Source organism: Argopecten irradians, chromosome 16 (assembly GCF_041381155.1).
Source record: "Argopecten irradians isolate NY chromosome 16, Ai_NY, whole genome shotgun sequence".
Classification (NCBI taxonomy): Eukaryota; Metazoa; Mollusca; class Bivalvia; order Pectinida; family Pectinidae; genus Argopecten; species Argopecten irradians.
The window spans coordinates 9,801,389-9,824,535 of NC_091149.1; the positions used below are offsets into that span (position 1 = coordinate 9,801,389).

Genomic DNA, 23,147 nt, shown 5'->3' on the forward strand with positions numbered 1-23,147 from the left:
GATTCACATTTAGAGCGTCAAATGGGTGTCATGTTCTCTACAGGTCCCCGTCACAGAGAATATAATTTGCTGTTGGCAAGATGAGTGTTGATTTAAGGTTCAAGCTAACTATTTCTCACATAAAAAACAACATATCAATGGGTTATATAGAGCCATGCAATATCAATGGGTTATATAGAGCCATGCAACCCCAGTGAAAACCGGTTCATGAGTTTTTATCTTCATATCAGAATAAAGCGCTGGGAATTTCACTATCATCAGATAAAGTATTTGTAGAGTCAGCTAGTTTGTCCGATATTATCACCATGTATTCCTCACTGAATATAATAAAGTCTGGTACTAACAAATCGAACGGGGTCATGACCTTGTACCCCATTTACATAATCCTCAAAAGGACTTTATTTGTCATCACCAAAATGAATACACTCCCACCCCGTAATATTTATCAGGGGTTTATGTAATCATACTATTCTTTTATAAGTATCTAGCACAGGGACCTGAGGATGATTTACTGTTTACTCTGCATAACACACAGGTCCCTGTGTCTCTAGACGTGTTGGTAGATGACGGTAAACTTAGATAGAATAAGAAACATTAATATAATGTTAGTAGACGTTTTTGTTTGTAAGGCAAAACCTGACCTCAGCAAATCATTTTTCGAACAAAATTGAACTAAATATTATCACTCGGAAAAACAATGCAGTCACACAGAGGCCCCGGTGGCGGAATGGTTAAGATGTTCCGACATATTACCACAAGCCGTCCATCTCTAGGTCACGGGTTTGAATCCCATGTGGAACAGATACCAGACACTGACCGCTGATCGGTGAATATCTACGGGTCCTCCTGTTTACCTCCACCTCAGACTCGTCCTTAAGTGACCATGGCTATTAATAGAACATTTTAGACCATTCATAACAAACATTAATCCGTCCATGTGACTCAATAATGACCTATGTCCAGTCATGTCTCCGCCTACCGACCCCATTAGGTGTGATGTAACATTAACACACACTGATCAGACACGATTAAAAGCAGAAATGTAACACAATTATCGCAGATTATTCACCCTTAACAGAGAGTGGTCAACCGAAAACCTCAGTTTAATACGATAAATTGACCACCGATTACCCGGCCTATTGACATGGCTGCAGACTGATAACACCAAGAAAAGGGCCGAGAGGTATCGAATACCGCGCATGTTCGGAGTGTCCAGTCATCGGATATGACTTTCATATTTGAAAACTAGGTATATTACAGAGTTATCTGTCTTTGTTGGTAGGTACTGGTTGTTACGTCATGTGTTTATGAGTTTGACGTCATATTTAAAGACGGAAAATTACAGCTCTAATGCAAGTGCGACAATGTACAAATTTTGTCGCATCATTGATGCTCTGTTAACATGCAATAGGCTATTTTTACATGACAGATTATTTGTCGTCGTACGGAGAACTGTCTCGACCCGTATCAATAACTTACATGATCGTTTGGCAATCGGTCTATTGCGGTCCTCTGATTTGTATGAGGGATCGCAATGAACTCTGGGAGATATTAGATCCAATGCCTCTTTGTAAAGTGCCATGTCGCGTTTTACATTGTCCTTTGTAGTTTTTGGCATGATGTTTTGAAATGCCATTTTTCCCGTTTGGTGCTCTGTTCCTTTTCGTTTAATTCAAAAGATGTGTTCGCAAATTGCCATGTAAATAGTTCCGTTGCCAAGATCACTACGCCACTGAGTGGTCGGCTCTGAGTGATGGGTCAAGTGTGGGTACACGGACGAGCGTGTGGTGTAGGTGTTATCGAACACGGCAGTAAGCTAATCAGGACCTTGTTTACACGGGTTTACCTTGTAATATCACGGCTTAACGTGGTAGTTATGGACTATATCTGCCTTCTGTAGTGTATTTAGGGACACACTGCCAAGATAAACACACAACACATCATTCGGATTAACTCGGACGAGTACCATTAACTTTTAAACAAGTTATTGAATCACCATTTTAGGCCGGTACATTGTGAAGCATCCAGACGAACACAGTTATTTATGAAGATTTATTTTTGAGGTAGCTGAAAGAATATCATATTTGGCACCTATAAAGTAGTAAAACAATGGAACCCACTTAATTTGAATTCGTTTATATTGAAGTACATGTATTGCTTAATGTGAAATGAATTATAATCACTGTTCACACATATCCATTGTCTTTCTTCTTGGTTATATTGATAGCTCTGATAGTTTGAAGATATTTCCCATTTCCTTGGGACTACAGTATACCCGGACTCCATTGCACTTTAATTTGATTGGTTTTATATCTCGTGTATAGCCAGGGTCAATTAGGGACGATATCGGATGTAGGAGGCCGATGGATTATGAATATTATGAGTTATACATATGTGCTTATAGCATTGTATATTGTCTGTTGTTAGACAATATAAATTGTAAACAAGACAAAACTAGATAGTGTAGATGTATTCTACACTATAGAGACCTCTTGTTACATGGACAATTACGGCAGGTAAAATTATATGACACCAAGGGATATTTAGTTTCAACGTGACATGGGCTGACTTTCAGAAAAAGAATGGTATCTTTCTGTCTATACAAAGACAGATCTTTATCTATATATCACAACACATACTGCATTGTTGGAAACCTTCGTTTGTTCGTTTTAAACGTGAATCTGTAAAGTGAATACGCCTGAAGTATGTTTTAAAAATATGATGTGAGCTACCTGTACGAATTTAAACTTTAAGTTTAAAAGCTCTAGCTAGTGTTTCTTGACCTTTATTAGTTATATACAAAGCTAATCTCTAATATAGGTATTTTATGATTATTAAAGCAAAATACACTTTTCGGGTTATTTTAGTCTATAAGTGAAAAATTCGTAAAGAGAATGTTGTTATAGAAATGCTACGATAAGCTTTTCTACAATGTCACCTCATTCGATCATGCAATGGGAGTAGCAGGCATAATCTTAATACTAAGAGAAACTGTTGATAAGTGTCTCGGCTATGAGCCAAACAACTCGATCGATGGTATACAATAACGTTCTTAAGTTGCTTTTCCGTCTTGTGTAATATACGGTTATGATACATAATAGTATAAACGAAAATTGTTATTGTATAAGCAGAAAAAAGTTACTGTCGTTTCACGGATCATTTGAGATTAAAAGCCTCGTTTTCTTTATGATGTGTTGGATCTTTAATGACTTCAAATTATCCCTGAAATTCGAAACTGGGGAATAATCAAATTGGCGAAAAAATACTTTTTGATCCGTTAGCGCTGGATGTAGCGAAAACCTATAATCAAACGTACACGATATTTATTCCTAACATCACAAAGACTGTTTGATATAGTTAGCCAAAGTTAATTCATATCTATTATGTAGGATAAAGTTACTCTGGAAAACTGAGCTGGTCGTTGTGCCTTGTACATTAAATTTGAATTAAATACAGTTCCTGTCATTCGTTTGATCACAGGTGCCTGGCTCGTTTTGAAAAATGTTCTCATATATCATGTACTTTGTCTTTTTAAAACGAGTCGGGCACCTGTGTGTTGGTGGAGGAGCATGAGGTTTTGAGTTATAAAGTTTGTAGAGCCGCTAGTCTATTACGTCGGGACCCGGGTTCGATTCCTGATCGGGGCATTTGACAGGGTGGTGTATTTTGTCCCTTCTTGTTAAATAACACTTATGCGTTATTTTCTATCAATTTGATATCATTATATTGTGAATGAACTCTCTGGTCCGTCATTGTCTAGCGTCATTCATTAGCATATACAACTATATTCCACGTGATCATCAATTTTCTCGGGGCTCAGTTTCATGCACATTCCAAGGAATCCATTTACTTAAAACTCTCAATAGGAGAGCATAATAGATGTTCCTGAATTGAATATGTTACAATGTATCTTAACGTACGTAATGTTTTCCTATGGAGAATGTTCAAGTAAAGGAATTCCTTAAAATTTAGAAATGTTCATGAAATTGGACGCGGATGACTCTCCAATATCCATTCATTTCCCCTAATCATACACACAATTTGGTCCCTTTACCACGTGCTTCGTGATATCTCTGAGAAAGCCACTAAAACCATCCCTCATCATTTGTGCCTAAAACCATTGCCAATCATAATATTTATCCTCTGATAGATATTCAGTTGTCATATTAGATGACTGTACGCGCACACGGCTTTAATGCACGTGTAAATTATACAACGCACGTGTAGCAATGACACACCCTCATTCCTTAGGGTGAATCACTTGGTTGGTAGAATCTCGCGATACAACACGAGATAATGGAGTCTCTTATCCTGTTTTACACGTGTAAATATACACTGGGCATTATCAAGCACGTGTAAAATTACATCCAGTACATAGTGCCAAAAATCTGACACGTGTTTGTGGTCAAACAGATTGGTCAGTCTGTCAGACTAGTCAGTCTATCATCGGCCAGGTCGGGATGGCCAAATTCTGTGTACTTCGGACTAATTGGTAAACGGTAAGCCCGGCAGCACAGACATGATATTGTAGAGGCTACAAGGTGACGAATGTGATATCACATTGCAAAGACAATACAGATTCTATTGTAATCTAACTGAAACAAATGTATGTTTAAAGCTTATAACAGATATGCTCAGAATATCCCACCGGACTTAATTAATGAAATATTGCAAAGTAATAAAAAAAATTATAATTCCACGAAAGTCAATGCAAAAAATGATGTCGTTTACGTAATCTTTTTTTGACATTTTTTTTGTAAGCTGTTCTGCAGATAACTACAATTCTTTATTTCATAAAAATGATGTAATGATACCAAACTCGACAATCCAACAGCCTATGTACAGGTACTTGCGCCACTTGAAAAGTGTTCGGTTTATTTTGCTTACTTAGCTTAATATACTATTTCGTGATTTGATATTCCTCAAGATAAACCCATTTAGAAACAGACGCCTTCTGTTTATTTTATAGACTTTACCCCTAAGTCCCTTTAATCTAAATTTGCTCATTGTGAAAAGGCGGTACCCCGTTATATAAACAGACGGCTTTGTAAACCCAGGTCTGCCCATTTCTTTACGCAACTAGATTAACTTTTTAAACCCATTTTTTTTACCTGCTGGTAACATTATTTCCTGTTTGGCAGGCGTTTACACGATCACTAGCTCACTCGCACCTGTTAGAAAGCACCACACATAGCATGCCTCGTAGCATTATCACTAATGTAATATGGTTTTTAATTGGCTAAAATGTGTTTATTGGCTAAATTAGATGACTAGCATTCCTTGTTTCAGTGTCGGTGCATGCAACATATGACGAAAAAGTCTTTATTTAGGACACAGAGTACAGTTTACTACAGTGGTTCATTGGTATATAAAAATCATTAGATGTTAGAAAATATTAATCTTATATATCTCGAATACTCCCAGGTCGTTAAATACTTCGAATTATGTGTTTTGAATTTTTTTTTTTTTTTTTTTTTTTACATTTTGTTCATCGAATGTTTTCTTTCAGTTTCACATTATAAGATAAACGAACGTGACTGCATTTTCTTGTCTTAAATACATGTACATCAATAGAATCCACCCCAAATAATATATATTATAAAGTGCAGTCATTTTAGGTTGAAGGTCGGTCAAAGGTCGAATGAAGGTGAATCGAAGATCCCAAAATTAGTTTTTATCATAGTCATAGCTTAACGAGGAGTCTAAAACTGCAATTAACATTTTTTTCTTTCGGGTCAAAGTTCAGTGATGTCGAGGTCATGTCGATATGTGGGAGGTTTTCGCTCGCGCGCGCGTATGATTGACAGGACGACGTCTGTTGTCCGTGCACGTGCCACATTCCAAGAAGATTCTGTACAGGATTTTGGTTTTTCTCTCGGTGCTCTCAATCATCCGTAACGATCTACACGTGGATCGCGGTGCGCGTGCTCTCCATAGATAGGGAGATTCTATACTGTCAGAGGAAACATGTTGTATTTTTATCATGATTCATAAAATCAGATTGTCTACTAGAATTTAAAACACAGTTTACGCAGTGATGAACCGAATTTAAAAGCTTTCAATACGACCCTAAATTTTATTTCAGACTATGAAAAGCTCTTGTCATCGCAAGTACATATTCTTCTATTTAGCTTCTATTTAGATATGCTATATTCTGTCTTCAACAGAAGCCATTACGACACGCTGAGTGTCTTGGGAATTAACGGTTTTAATTTGTATACTGTCATCTTCAATTCTTCACCATCTTTCAATAAATCTCATATCTCATTTATTGCAACACCCTGTTGACATTCATAATACAGTTAATGTAGGTTTGTGGAAAAGCGTTGGGTACGACAACAACATACATTTTATGAGGAAAATTTATTAAAAACTAACCCCCTCCCCCCCTAAATTATGTCATATAAAATTTTGTTGCGTATTGCACTTTTTATTTTTGCTTTACACATAAATCTTTAACAAAAACAATATGTCAATGTCTTTAAAACGTTTGAAAGTTTTGTAAGTTCAGGTCAATGCTCATACGGGACGTTTTTCTGCCTGATGTAGTTTACTAGTTTTGGGTGCGGTCTTTAAGTGTGTGGTTCCCACGGCCTACTGTGAAAGAAAACCTCTGTCGAGGAAATTTATAATCCTTGTCTTTCAACTCTGTAATAACGTTTACCAAAAAATCAACAAACCTGTCTGGAACCTAAAATTAATTCCATATGCTTTTTGGAGTGTGTTGTAATTCCAGAAAAATTAATTTATAACTCGTTATATTCTCACTTACAATGTATACGTACGTAATCCAACAAATTCAATTTGCAGTTGTTTCTAAATGTGTGCACAATGGCCTTGGATGTACAAAGGAATTCAAGATTGGCCAAGAGTTTCAGGAATAATAGAATTACATGTGCAATGTAATGCATGAGATAATGTTCTGACGGATGATGGAGTTTAGAATAATAAAAATCGGGTCTGGACGTCGCGATCTCAAATATAATCAAGAAAGAATGACACACACGATGCAAGGATCTTCATTGTTGGAATTCGTCTGTTATCAATATGCACATGTATCTTGTCAACATATTAATTGCCGTATAGCCGTTTTTTTTTTTTTTTTTTTTTTTTTTGCGTTAATGGCATTTTGGCGTTGTTGTAGAATTTACAATCATGTAGCTATTGTCACGAAAATTTCACGCTCTGAAATAATAAGTACAATGTGTAATAGATATATCGTAAGTACTCATATACAAATTGTAGCTTTATAGTGAAGCTTTAATTTGCTAAAGTTTAATTTTCCCATTTTAGGCAAATCACAAAGTTGTGGGCTCACGAAAAGTACCGGCTATGTGGTATATTGTAAACTATACATTGTAAACATTATGAGAGTAGGTTACATTTCGGGGAATAAGTGACTTCTTTAAGACAGTACTCGCCTGACGGAGAGTAAATGTCTAGTGATTAGGACAGTATTCGTCTGAACGAGATTCTGTGTATTCCAGATGTTAAGAATCAGCACACAATTATCAAGACTTGGTAAAACAATCGTGCCTAGCCTTGAGACGCCATGGCATTCACCACTATATAACAAGTCATTCATTAGCACACACAGCCTTATCTTCAGCATCGCTATTTCCGTACTTAACGCGCAATATTTCAAACTTAAACAAAAAGTGTTTTGTAGATTTTAACATGTTCACGGTTGTTCAAGTAGATATTGAGTGTTGCTAAGGAATGTTTACAAGATTGATAATGAGATAAATATGTTTACTGAAATATTTCAAATTACTTTTTTATGAATTTATGTTAGATTGAGTTCTAACTGTTACGCTGAAAACCTGCTCGCAGTATCAAAAGTCAGTACCTTGTTATGTAAACTCCCTATTTCTCGAACTATTAACCGAGTCCCCTACAGTTCGAGTTAAAGAGGTTTTACTGTATATGTTATGTTTCTTCTATTTGCCACTTAATCATACATGTTTTATGAATATTTGATATGCCGTGATTTCCAACTTAAACAACACGAACTTAGTCACACCAAATTCGAATTCCACGTAGATATAGATGTACGCTGAACGTATAACCTTCTACAAAAACTACAAAACGGTGTCGTTAATCATGAAGGTTTTGAAGTGTTTTTATCTCTACTGCCGCCAAATAAGACAAAGAATAAACCAACTTTAAAAATTATTTGTAAAACACGAAATCTGAGTTGTTTTGGTCTCGAAGCTTTGATAAGATAAATCAACACAGAAGCTGTATATTATCTGTAGGTGCTAACCTTCTACAAAAAGAATAAAAAGTTATATTTTTTTAATGCAGGTTTTTACGGACAAACGACTCTTCAGTCGCCGAAATAGGCAGCAAAAATACAAATATCTTGTTTTTTCAAATCCAGTTTGGCGTCTAGTTATCTGTACAATAAGATAGATGGTCAACAGAATCCCCGCGGTATCTCGGGATACGTCCATGGTTTCCAGTTTTTCCTGGTTTTGCACAGGGATAACTTATATAACATATGTTATATACAAACGAAAGAAAAAGTAATCCAACTGTTACATAATGACATCTATCATCCTCGAAAATCCAGGGGTTACTTTCACTGACGTGGTGGATATAACAACAGCGAAATTAACCACTGAAATACCGAGGATCGTCAAGGGGTGGATTACGACAATGAAACTAACCCCTTGAGTAATGAGGATGGACATCATTGATCTTGTTGCTACAGCTGTATTCACTTTTCAGATAATTGTTTGAGCTTAATTAAACACTGTTTGAGACAGTTCTAAGAACATTTCGTTCACATTGTTGTCCAGCACAATATCTCACAGAAGTCATTAATTTATAGGTTTCCTATGAGACCGCAATGAACTCTGGGAGTTCCGTTTCGAACAATCGGGAGTTTTCGTCAATGTCCGTAAAATCCATCCGTTTACGGAAAACCCGAAAGATGGCCAAGTTGAATAGCACGCCTGATGTAATATGATCTTCAAAAATATATACCGTGTCACTTTGCAGAAAAGAAGTCAGAATAAATTTGATATCGGACTTTTACGCATGAGAGAATTTAGACATGTTATTACATAGACATGAAATATTAAATGGGACATCTCCAAACCGTCCAGTTTTGTATTGAGGCAGTCGTGTGGAAGATGGTTGTGATAAATTAAACTAAAATGTTATAAAAAGAAAATACTTCGCCAAGAAATGGTGTTTATTATTCAAAATCAGCTGGATAGAGAAAAATATCACGTTATATTCCGTGTTGGCGCAGCTGACATTTCATTGCTATAAAACTTGTTTCACATTGTGAATTTGATGATGTAATGGTCGTATAGACTTTTGTTATTTAGGGTAAGTTCCAGCATGTCCTAAATCCACCAGTTCAATAAAGACTTAATTTTGTAATGTATATATGTGTAATGACAATGTTAGACATTTTTCAGTATAATCTTTTTATGTGATTTGAAATAAAATCCCCCTCCGCCAAAAAATGGTAATATTAGATGCATGAAAGTCGATATAAATGATATTTAACTCTTTTTTTCTGAAGCGTTTTGGTCCTTTAAATAAATAGTGAGTAATAATATAAACCGGCCATTTTTATGCCGAGTTGCGAATTCGGGTCAGACTTGTAATTTTATACCGACCTTTATCTTTTAATCTTCCAGACGACAGATTCATAAAAAAATTCTGTTAAACGACTTCTCGTGTTTTTGGGGTCAGCATTATATTTATCATCCCTTGTACGTATAATGTTTTAAATATGATAATTCGGAAATGATACACGTAAGTAAATATGTATGTAGGTGTTGTGTGCATAGAGTAAAAAACATGATGTATTTTTAGGTAATCATAACAAATTTGTAACATATGAAATATTTACTAAGTATAGAGATTTTTAAGGTACAGTAAAACCTGCCTTAGCGACCACCTCTGATCACCTCTGTATAAAGACCACCTCTGTATAAAGACCACCTGCTTAATGATAGAGAAAATAAAGCACCTGTAGTTATGTACACACATTGTAATATAGAATTAAAATAAATGTATGCTATACTCTAAATAATAAATATATCACTTTGAAATGTATAATTCTAGTCTCTAGGACACGTCCGATTTTTCTTTATGCGGGGATAAACTAGTATTAAAATTAAATTTAGGATTTCTTCAAAGATATCCTTGGGCTGTTAGCATACCACACCTACATGTTTATGGAACGATTGTCAAAACATATATGTACACGTGCGTGGGTGTTTTACGGTTAATACGTAATCCTAATACAATTTTAATCATGTCTGGCTACTGACCACGACTCTTGACCATTCAAATCACCTCCTTAAAAAGATTTAATATGTAAACGGTTCAATGCGTGGGTTGAGATTGCCTGTATTTTAAACATAGGATGGTTTGTGTCTCAAAATGACGTCACCAGAGCGTAAATGACGTCATCAGAGCGTCTTGTACACGCCAAACAGGTCTTATTCGTCTGCATATTACACAACAAGTAGCAAGATGTTCTTGTAGTTTGAATAAGTGTAAATGTTCTTACTGTAACGAAACCGACTGGTAAAAACTTTTCATTTTGAAGAACATTCAAAACAAGTTTCCGACGTTAATGGGAACATTTTGTGAGTTAGGTTTCTTTTTTGTCTAGACTCAAAATTATTTAATTTAAAATAAAGTTCAATGTAGATTTAAGCACCATTTTCATCCATGATGCGCTACCTGAAGTCATGTACTCTTAAAAGCATGGTGATATATTAGAGTTAATTCCCTTCATGTTACTCTTCGTGCTCAAAAAGCGAGGAAGGCTTTTAAAAATGTCACTTTTTGTATACTTAATTTGCATATTACAGAGTTACCTGCCCTTGCTAAGTATTTATTACCACGTCATGTTTTTGTGAGTAACGTACATTACAAAATGATGACGTCACAATCGATACCTATCCACAAGGGCAGACAACTCTCAATCTCCTCCGGGGTACATTGCGGTCCCCACATTTCACCTCTGTAAACGGCCCACAGAATTTTCAAGATTCTTGAAAAACTTATTTCAGGACGCATATCAGCCGTTGATAGAGGTAAATGTGGGACCGAAGTGAACCCTGGGAGAGATGGGATAGCTATGTAATGTGCAAATATGGATTACAAAAAATATGGACGTATCTGCTTTCAAATTTCATAAAATGAATGAACAAGATATTGACAATGAGGCTGTTGATTTACCACGAAGTACATGGCAGCATTTGACCCAGTTGTGCTCTAGAACGCATTACAGATATATACCGCAGCATCCCATAAACATGAACATAGGTACCCAATTACGTCAAAACGGGTTACCTGCAATTAAATTGACGTCTTGTACCGACAGTGATATTGGCACTATAAAAAGTGTATACGTTTAATACTAAACAAAATCTTCTTCACTATCATATTACAAAGGAAAGCTGCAAAATCCACACGTGAAAGAAATTAAGTTTTTGGTACATGAATACTTCCAGAACTCGCTAATGATACTAAATGTCGGAAGTGTTTATGGAGTAGAGAGTATAAACAAAGCTCTTTAAATCAATCAAATACGATTCCAAATTCCTGATCTTAAGGTGCAACATATCCATAATTAAAGAAAACTGAAACTGACAGTAGAAGTTCGACTTCATTTTGTACGAGGTCGAGTTACATTATATATGTTGTAATAAAGTATGGAACCCAGTGATTGTGGCAAGTTGTTAATTACCAACGGCGGAAAAACTGGAGTTATCGCCCTTTTCTTAACAGAAAGCTATTTAGATTTACGGCTGCCAAGACCATTAATGTCTGTTTACATATCTGTAAAGAAATATTTTTCGGGTAATTGTGAAAGTTACTAGGTGAGTGCTACCAGAAATTGTATGTGAACGTTAGAATGGAGTTACATGTGAGTTTGAAGTAACGATGGACGTGGTATTTAAAGTCTCTCGGTCATCGACCGAACATACAATGACTTTGTAGAATGACTTTATAGCCCAGTTCATCTCCAGCTCAACAATACACACTTTAAAGTGACAGTAATATGCTATTGTAAGTTTGTGACGAATTTTGAAATTCAATTACCTAAGGAAATCCATTAACATCAACATCCCTCACCCCTCCTCTCAATTATAGTGGATTTGTCATCAATTTTCATTATAAACAATGTTAGAGCTTCTCTTTATAGTGACAAATCTTGATTCTTGTTCTGATATTTAGGTCTGGCGGACACTGCAGTGGCCATTCAGTTACGAGATGTCCAATTATACTATTAGTCAGACATGCAGAGTTACTTCCCATCAGCCGGAGTAAAACAAAGGGAAGTAACTTTGGTTGATAAGAATTGACATCAGCTGCGTATTGCCCGTTAAAGTATATGCTATTTTACAATAAGCTCTATGACTTTGGCCGAGTGATTAAAGCGTCTGTCAGTCCGGGACTTTATTCTATAACCAGCACTCTAGTTACGGACCATGAGTTTGAATCCTAAATGGGTGACTTTCGATGTTCTGGTCGTACATGTATGTCGATAATTTTACTCCGGGAACTGTTACTTTCCTTTGCAATACTTTATACATTGTTGAAGGGCTTTTATTGCATTCTTATGAATGATTGTATCGTTGTCTGGGATAATTTTCAGCTTCGTAAGATTACATTGAAGTACGTTGTATTCGTAAACTGTTTATTTGAAAGTGGAATCGGAGATGAAATGCTCTCTGTATCATTACATTAAATTGCATTTGGGATTTTTCCGCATTCCTTTCCTGATACAGATACCGCGATAAATAATCTCACGTCGGCTTTAAACCCCGATAAAAAATTCTGAGAGGCCAAATGGAAATTTTAATGGTAGAGATAGATTTTTACGATGGTAAGTGGATATTCGTAGCCCAAGAGAAGCCAAATCATTATATACAAATACCTAACACTTCTTCTCTAAGTTCAACGAATACTGGGAGATTTATGTGTAGGTGATAACAGTACTAAAATCCCGAGATAAACCGAAAGTCATTTATGGTATCTTTTGTTACTGCAGCTGAAAGAGTAAAATCAGAGATAATCCGAGAAAATACGCGTTGGAATTATCTTCAAAATTGAATGCGTGAAATAGACAAAACGTAATAGCTGTTTCGTCGTTTTGGAATTCGTTGACGGTACTAAATGTATTTGTAAAACGGTCGACGACGGATGTAGTTTTAAACTCCCGATTTTAAGTCAATCAACGTACCTTGATATAGTATTAGGAATGTGGCATGTTTAGTATTGGTGCTCTGTATTTTGTAAACAATCTCTAAGTTCAACATATCTGACACCATTAATTGATCTGATGACATCAATACTAAAATCCTGAGCTAAACCGATAATCAACCATGATTAAACTCGGGGAGTAAAAGTCCTAGATTAACCCGATAAGTTGGTATTGGGGTAGTAAAAGTCCGAGATAACCCGAATCAGTCGAGATGACGATCTAGACTGGATTACCTGCCTTAGTACCAACTCTCTCCGCTAGGCTTCGATCATGAATACTATATACTATAGTGTTTTCGGAGCGAAGCCTAGCGGAGAGTAGAAAAACTACGGCAGACAATCCAGTCTAGATGACGATCATATTCTGTTATGTAAACACGTAATGTAAACAATATTATAAGTGGTTTTATTTATTTAATCTTCAAATACTCTCGGCCTACACATGACAAGAACTTCTTAAATATCAAATTTCTAGTACAGTGCAAACATGTGGATCTAAAATGTTGTGCACTGCGGTGCATATTAAAACTTTCAAGATGGCCAATTTTGTTGAAGAAAAAATACGAATATAGACTAAATGCATCTGTATCTGTCTAGACAGTAAATTGCGTGTTCTAAGTAACGTACATGTACGTATACAAGATTAATCTAAATGTGCAATCTCGTAATGTTTTGAATGAATATATAAGTGGTGCACCGAAATACATTATCATTGTGGCTAATCCGATGCACTACTGCACAGATCTACATGTACATATACATTATCATCGTTGTCAATCACTTTGTGGTTAATATTTTAAAGAAATCTCGTAACAGCCAAATGTACTCGATGTGCAGGATTATATAACCTTACAAGTACAAATGTATAAACGATTGAGACACACCTATGCATACGGTATTTATGATTATGCGACCGTGTAAATAACATATTTTGATACGGTTTAGGGATTTAGTAAATTTTGATCGCGATATTCTGATCTGTCGTACATGTAGTTACTTCCCCTTGTTTCACTCCGTCAGTACAGACGGAAATGAAGGGAAGTATATTCTGATCGATCAGGACGAAATTGTGATAATGTACAGCGGGTATAGCATAACCAGTCAACAGATTTCTCTTTAATTCTTTGTTTCTTATAGTGTATGGCACATCGAAAGATAAGGTACTTTAGAACAGAACTTTAAAAAAACCCGCATAAAGAAACTATCAAAATTTTAGAAAATAATTAAGTGTTTGCGATGAATTATAAACCAAAGAAATAAAGCGAATATGGCGGTAAAAATATTCTTCAGTTGGTAACACATGTCAGTAAACAGAACAAGTTCATTATTTATTTAGAGAAGGCAAATTCCACGTTAAAACGTAATGTAATGTAATGTAATGTGCTGAGGATGCGGTATCTAACTTAGTGTAGAAAACTACATGTATGTACTTTATTTTCACTTTTAATTAAAGTAATCTTATTATGCTATGAAAAGATACATATTTAAAGATGTCTCGGCATTAATTTTCCATTTGTTGTATGAATGGATATTATTACGAGAGAGGGATTTATTCAAAGTAATGCGATTGTGGAATTTAGGCTAAATATGAAAAGTCATCAAACTATGCTTTAACTTTTGACCCCTAATGTCAGTCTCTCCCAGGGTTCATTGCGGTCGATCCCTCATTCAGGTGACCGCAATAAACTCTGGGAGAGATTGGTGAAATGTGTAAGTGTCCATGATAACCAAGATGTTCCCTAAAAACTGCCTGAGATTTTTCTAGTGAAATTTGAACAAAGAATATAGGCTTTGCGATATTTCTTTTTCATACAAATAGGGGCCGCGGTCGTTAAGTTGTCTTGACTTATTACCACAAAGTCCTTCACCTTTGGGTCGCGATTATGAACACCGTGTGGTTGCCAAAACTGAGCGTTGGTCGGTGGTTTTTCTCCGATTACTCTGGCTTTCAACCACCTCCAAAGCCTGGAATGTCCTTAAATTACCATGCCTGTTAACCATCAAACTAAACCAGATAATATGAAATATTGTTGTTCTTGCTGAAAGTTTATCTGCCATATCTGTTGTTATTAAGCCGCCATATGTTCTTCCCACCTATTACTCACACTCTCCGCCGCTAGTGATGATAGTGCTGATGAGAGTGTCGATGATACGGATGGAGATAAATGAAATAAGGAAATGTCTATAAGGATGAGTAGATTGTCAGAGGAATGTCTGGGATCGGATGATGATTTGATATAAGTACCATTACAAAGTTATCAAGGCACGGCATGCACAAGGTCGAATGGGAAACGCGAAATCATAAATTTCCGATTTCTTTAAGTGTTAGTCATGTCTCAGTCGGAACTCTTCGAGTGTTACTTACATGTACGTTAGGGGCACACCTGAGGAGTTCCGAGCGATTCACGATTCATAGATAAGGCAACGTCTGAAGGAGAGACAAAAAATCGGTGTTGATTTTTGTTTAACATTTGAATCATTCAAAGATAGGTAGGGTATGATAAGTTTTTGCAGTCGTAACTCGAGATTTGTTTTAATATGTTTGTCTAGTTTAAAGAGGTTAAGACTTGTATCAAATGATGCACTTCTTTTTACGAAAGTTTATAAAAACTTTGAATCATCTACATTCTAGAATGTTTTCTATGATAAGGTTCTGTCACTCGGTGTAAGATGGCGGCGTTTTTTGTTTATGATGGTGTGGTATAAGGGTGTACATATTGTAGGTACAATATCTTGATATGTTGCCAGGCAACCTATTCCGACTCGGGAAATATACACTGGCCAACAGCTTAGTTATTTTACTAGATTGTCTCCCTTTAAAATAACTTTTCAATCAGAAATATAACAATATTTATCAATATAATAAGGTGATATACCGATCAACATTTTAGAATTAAAGATACAACGGATACTACAAAAACGTGTCTTATTTGCCATACATTTTAAAGATAACATTTCAATTTATTTGTTTTGGTAAAAGGGTGTGTTGTTGGATGTCTATGGCGGCATGCTTCAGTGAAATAGCACTATAAAAAGGCAAAAAGAGTACTACTTTCATAAAGAGACACAACATCAATATACCGCAGCCTCCCAAAACATACAAATATTTACACACACAACACATTGCACAACAGTCGGTATCAACAAGCAAGCAACTAACATTTGGGAACTGTCACAAACGACTGGTCTCCGAAATAATTGACATGAACTTTACTTCGACACCAAAATCTTCGCTTTCATCATAATAACATCTGCTTGCTTTGACTTTAAAAATTAAAGGATGTAATACACAGAATGTCAGGGGTTGTCATTCAGAATTCAGTGTTGCCAAAGCGCCTTTAGTGATACAAACGCCGGGATATATTTCACTTGACGTGGGGTCATGACCCCGAAACCTCCAGGTCATGATCTAATGGATGCTTGTGTGAAAGTGTTACATTCTTATCAAACTCAAACACTTAGTAAGTCTTGTCTCAAATGTTTACAGGGCGAGCTGTTAAATGCTACATCATTTCTTACCCTATATTTGTCTAGTCGTTTAACTGACTTAGTTTGGTTTCAGACAAGGACGAGTATTGGATCTAATTTTCTTTAATGATAATTCATTAATTCAATTTTGTATGCATACTCTAATATACTCGAACCTCCCTCTCCATGAACTATACCTTATACATTGAATTTTACACAGAAAGCGTATGCCAGAAGACAATCCCTCGTAATACATTAGAACATGACACTATTGTATAAGCAGACGTTACCGAAATATCTAATGAGAAAAAACCCCAGACACTAACTTTTTAAACACAGATTTATGTCTTCATAGCGGATATAAAGACGAATAAACCTGATATATTTAATAATTTCCACGCATGACTTTGATGCAATCTGAGCGATAGCATCATAATGCTTAGAAATGGGCTGTATAATGTATTCATTTTGATATTCAGTAGAGGTTTTTTTTATCTAATTTCGTTTTTATATGTTGACAACCTCCTACACATGGTGTACACGTTGTTTTGACGGCATATTATGACACTTAAGATTCGCTGTGCATATTAATACACAGAAACTGCATACAAATAACATTCTTAACATTCTGCATTTATCACCGGGACAGACGGGATTTGATAATTAGTTACTTAATTAATTAGAATTAATCCATGTGGTGATTTTTACTAGACACATACTTATACCCCAAAAGCCATAATTATATTTTTTATCAAGAGTTGTCGCTGACTGTACGAAACAAAATCATAAGGCTTATTCTTATCGATTTAACATATTTAATTATTATTATTATAATTAGAACACTAATCAACGACGTTTAATGAAAATTTCAATCTGGTTAAATATGTAAAGCTGCTCATAAAATAGAAGTCAAGTCACTAAATACCAGACCGATCCTCCGGAAACGTCAACCCCCATACCTGTGGTGGGATATTTATAAAATCATATAAAAAGATAAAAATTAAATGTTGAGAATTTGCCAGGCACACCTTATCAAAGGTTTATTCAGCGATAATGGTTTCTCATTTGAGAAAGCATGCATGTTTACTTTGTGTATTTAACGTGATGAAAGAAAACTTCATTCGAGATGAAAAGCAAACGAGGAGGTGCAGGTTGCAATAATTGCTCGGCGGAAGGCCATCCTACTGGGACGGCCAGCTTGATTTAAATCACAAAAAGTAACAGGCATCATATTATGTTAAGCCATAAAGGTAAATTATTTACATATTTATATACAGAAGGGTAAGTAATAGCTTGCAGGTGCGACGAGGTCGCGTGTTTAATGCTATAAATGAAATCTTGCATAACAACTATCAAAATGTGCACGGGTTCACAAAAGATATTTCAATAACTTCTTTGAATTTATGAATTTTTATGCAAGCGACGGAATATTGCAAAGATGCACGATTTATGTTCATTTTCCAGCAAATGTTGAGTGTCAAAATGTGCCGAAATTGCCAATCGAGTTGGGGGTTGGCAGTTTTGTAAGCAATCGCAACATCTCGGGGAAATTTATGTTATATTTCCGAAATTTTTGGAAATTTCTCTGATATATTGCTGTTGTTCTATTTAGTGGTACTATAATTATACAGTGAATGAACACTCGTGCTATTTAAAAAGAAAATGAAAAGTAAGTTTATTGTAGAAATTAAATACATCGAACAGTTTAGAAACCGAAGTGAGTCACTTCCGGTCTTGTTCCCACGTGATTTATGATTAATGTTAAGTTTTCCTTCTGTTAATATTAATATTCAAATTATTTTGTGGCTATTTAAAAACACATATACACACCTAAACATCTTTTCGTTGTTTGTTTTGTGTTGGAAACTTTCATTGAATAGTATTCACAAAACGTTAGCGGGAGACTTTTCATTCCAATAATGGTCTTCACAAATGTCCCGTATATGTTTTCTTATAAAGACGTCCGTTCACGCTGAACACTGTATATATATACTACAAAGTCAGTCCCGATAGTGTCCCCATTTCATCCTATACTGCAGTGTTCTCTAAACATGATAGACTTTTAGCCTGCAATTATAAAATACTTTACAAAAGACACACAAAATATAAACAAATACCATACCGACCATACCGTCCTCCAAAAGAACTGTATTTACCGTCCTCCAAAAGAACTGTATTTACCGTTTATGACATAAATATATATTCAAGATTGTTGCCGAAATTTTGATTTTGAAAATGTTAATTTGGAATTATGTATAGCTCACGTGCACGCGATCTGTTTTTAAAACGCACGTGAGTTATGACAAAACAAATTAAGAATCACGCGGAGATTATAAATAACCAGCAGCTGACCACTAAAATATTTCTGATGTTTTAAATGATTTAAGTTGTCTTAAAGATTCTTCTGTTGCTTTTAAAACATCTTACTCCTAATGTTTGTAAAAGTGTTTTTTCTTATCATTGGAACTTTAACGAAGCGCTATGCATTTAGTTTTAACAAGAAACAGATGTGGATGTGCACTGCATGTTTAGGTTTTAATGTAAACGAGGGGAATTTGATAATAGACTGATGAATCTGTTACGACATCAGTACTTGAGATGGACATGTTTCCCAGCGGATACCTACCATGGCTAAACTTCAGGGCGGGCAATGTTTAGGCCTCAACGTAATCTGCGTTTTGGAAACTCTTCAAGTATCGATTTTATGTGTGCGCTCGGAGAGAGTTATCTTGCATACATATTGAGAAAATAAATATTTATATTTATTGTGTGGCAGATTATAACAAGTTCGCATGATTTTACCTGGAATAGAAAATGCTTCCTCGTATTTATTGAGAACTTCTTTCTAAATTTGATCAGAACAAGAAAAAATCTCAAAATAACGAAAATGAAAATTTTGTTTTACAACAAAAATATATTTATTTATCACTGTGGCCCTATAACCTCATTTTTAATGAAAATTTCGAAGTTAATAACAGGCATAATTTCAATAACACTTCGTACCCCTGTGATTTTAATAACCGCCTCCTTCATCTAATCAAAATATTGTTTTTGGTGCACCAACAATGTTTTAACATCAAGATCCTGTGATTTCAGTCACAGATTTTTTAAGTCAATCATACGAATCTGAGAATACAATTTGATATTTTATCTAAACCCCTAAATTGTCTAAAGATAGTCTATATGTGGACTTTGGTGGGTCTGGATTGACATAAACTGTAACTTATTTTTATATCCCTTTCAAATTTGAGAATGCCCTCACCACCCTTCGTCACAAAAGATTCTCCTGTCGGATGTGATATACAACGTAATTCTCCTTTCGTATCAGATATGTTTTGTTGTTTTCAAATAACTGTCATACGGAATGATAGCACATGCACAGCTATTATTATCTCGGGAGGGGGCGGGAGGGATGGGGGATCTCTCGGGAGGGGCGGGAGGGATGGGGGATCTCTCGGGAGGGGGCGGGAGGAAGGGGGGGATCTCTCGGGAGGGCGGGGGATCTGATGATACGATGATATAAACTGACCTTATTAGCCAACTTAACATGTCAGTCATTCCTATCAAATACAGATCAAATTAATGTTGCTCTTTTCAATGACATCCCATAATTTCTGTTTCATATCGTTACATTTAATGTTGAATAGAATTCCATTCAGAATTGTATGTTTAACTGGATAAAAACGATTTTTTAAAAAATTCAAGCCGTAAGTAAATGATGTATGATGTAGTCAGGTATATTTCATTGGCTCTACTGTCAATCAGTTTGTACATATGCATGTAATATACAAATGAATTACAGTGGGACCCATTTAATTTGAAATTGGTTATAAAAAATGAAATATGATACCTTTCTCCTTGGTTCTATTGAAATATCTGATATTTTGAAGAAGATATTTCGGATTCCCTTGTCAAAGACTTATATATATGAGCAAATGTATCATACAATCATATCAAATACCATTTGTAGTTATTAATACTTAACTTACATTTAATGCTTCAAAATACCAAAAAGTGACACTCGAGTGCACAGTAAGAAATGGATATAAAGTTTACTGCAGAACGATTTTATAACAAATGTTATTTGAGATAATGAACAAGAAGTCATTTTCTAGAATTAGATAAAGTTGACCAAGCAGAAAAAAAAATAAAATAAAAAAAAGATATCATCGCTATATATATGTACACAATGAAGATTTCATTTTTTTATCTCGCACGTGTACAGCACCAAGGCCACATTCTACGTTTTATAGTAGGTTCAGTAATGAAAAGCGTGTAAAAATTTTTTGCTGATATACTTACATTACGTTGATCACGATTTTAATGTGATTACTCCTTAAGAACACGATAAGAGAAACACGATTGATATGTATATCGCAGTGGCACTTTAATGTGAAATTCCATTTGTTTTTATAAATGGCGAACAATTGGCCTGCCTATATTCCGTAGGAAAATGTTTATTTTGTGCTATCGAGATGAGTTTTGCATTCCAAAGATGTTTCTCCTGTGAAATTGATAGAGTCTACTTAAATATGGGTCAATATTTTTATCGCCCCGTCTTCAGATAAGCTTTTCTTGCGTGTGTGTGTGTCACGACAGCTTTAAATCAGGACGGGTTATCGCCCCTGTATCTGTCTGTAAAGTGTTTCGTCGAACCAGACTTAGTTAGAGTTATGCCCCTTAGTATATTGAAATACCTCAATGTGTTATTTTTTTATTATATGGAATTGGCTATTTATCATACAAGTACTAAATATAACTTAACTTAATTAATTCATTTTCTATAAAAAAGATTGCCTATTTATTACCTATTCATTTAAATATATATTTACTTATTTGTCTATCTGTTGTAAATAGTTATTTTCTTTTCTATGGCCTGCTTGAGTATGCTCCTAATATTATACACTTTTCTTTTCATTTCTATTATTTTTATATACTGAGACAACACTATCTATATTTATTTATTAATAATTAATTAGTTTAGTAAAACCGGATTTCTGGAGAAGACCTATATAGGCTTTGCCTGTTGTCTAATCCATTTATCAATACAATAATATGATATCTTTCTCTGTAATTCCTGTATAAGTTGTATTGTTTAATAACATATTTTGAAATGAAAAAAGTACTAGATATAAAAATCTAATATATTAACACCATCATTATATAATCACGAAATGTTATCGAAAAATGTCTCATTATATACAAATGTATTCATAAAGTATCAGATAAAATTGATATCAATTAACATTAAAAAATGATATATTTGCATTTCAGCATTTTACCACTTACCAATGGACGCCATTGAAGGGACCTCCCTGGCGAACCCCTCGGGACTGGACGCTCGAGTTTACGGTGATGCCGTCCTGACCCGCGGGGCCCTCAATAACGCCCTCGTCCTTGACCCTTCAGAGTGGATTCAGGTCAGCGGCCCCGGACACCGTTACGAGTGTTTCGGCGACCTTGACCTTTGTTCTAACGGTAAGCTTGCAGTGAATGTTTTCACGACATTAACCTTCGATATAGGGGACGTTTTACAATGGAAAATGTTTCAAATATTTGACCTTTCTTTCATAGGTAATTCACATGTACGATGGCAAATGAAGTGATGACGTTAGCATTTGATTTCGGCAACAAATTATAATGGCGTATAATTCAGTGATTTTGACCTTTGATGTCTAATCTAAGTTTCAAGGATCTTTCTACAGTACGAATTTCGTTGCTTTGTGTTACCATATGATCTAGAATTTAGTTTCTGTCTTTTGAATCGAAAATTTTGGGAGTTATTTTTAAAATCATCAAACGACATTTTACATGTGCAATATTTATAACTGAATAATGATAAACAATAAATAATTGTTTCATACTCCAGGGTACACCCTCGGACTGTGGGTCCACTTCAAGGATGCTGGAAATACCAAAGGTGTGTACATGACAAATGGAGGTCATGATGCTGAGTCTCACGGGATCGCCATGACGTATAAAAAGGGCCTGCTCGAATTTATCTTCAAAAAGAAAAATGGACAAACTTGGATAGTGAATTCAGATAACGTTCTGTCTGACCAATGGTATCACGTGTCGGTCACGTGGAAAGAAAATGAAGGACTCAACCTTTTTATCAATGGCGAACCTGTCGATAAAAGTCCAAACCCTCAGCAGAGGTGAGTTGTCTCCATGGTAGCACAAACTATATATGTACATGTATTGTAGATATAGAAACTTTGGCCTTTAATATTATCTAAAAATACAGTATCGAATAACACCAAACATTACTTTGATATATATTGTTTGGTGCAGAAAAATACATTTCTGAAATACAGTTTCTATTGATTAGTTCCACTTTCCAGTGATTGTGACGTCACATTTTGACACGATATTTTAGGGGTTCAGTGTCTTTTTTTCGATCTCTAATTTTGTGACTGATCTTGTCATAT

At 35.3% G+C, this 23,147-nt stretch overlaps 1 protein-coding gene across 3 annotated transcripts in view; it reads left to right on the forward strand.

Moving 5' to 3' along the window:
• LOC138310338 (uncharacterized) overlaps window positions 1-23,147 on the forward strand; it is a 91,976-nt gene that overhangs the window by 14,094 nt on the left and 54,735 nt on the right. For all 3 annotated transcript variants that reach the window (XM_069251516.1, XM_069251518.1, XM_069251517.1), the window contains exons 2-3: window positions 21,991-22,194; window positions 22,586-22,874. In XM_069251516.1, the coding sequence (XP_069107617.1) occupies window positions 21,991-22,194; window positions 22,586-22,874 (493 nt within the window). The remainder of the gene's footprint in view (window positions 1-21,990; window positions 22,195-22,585; window positions 22,875-23,147) is intronic.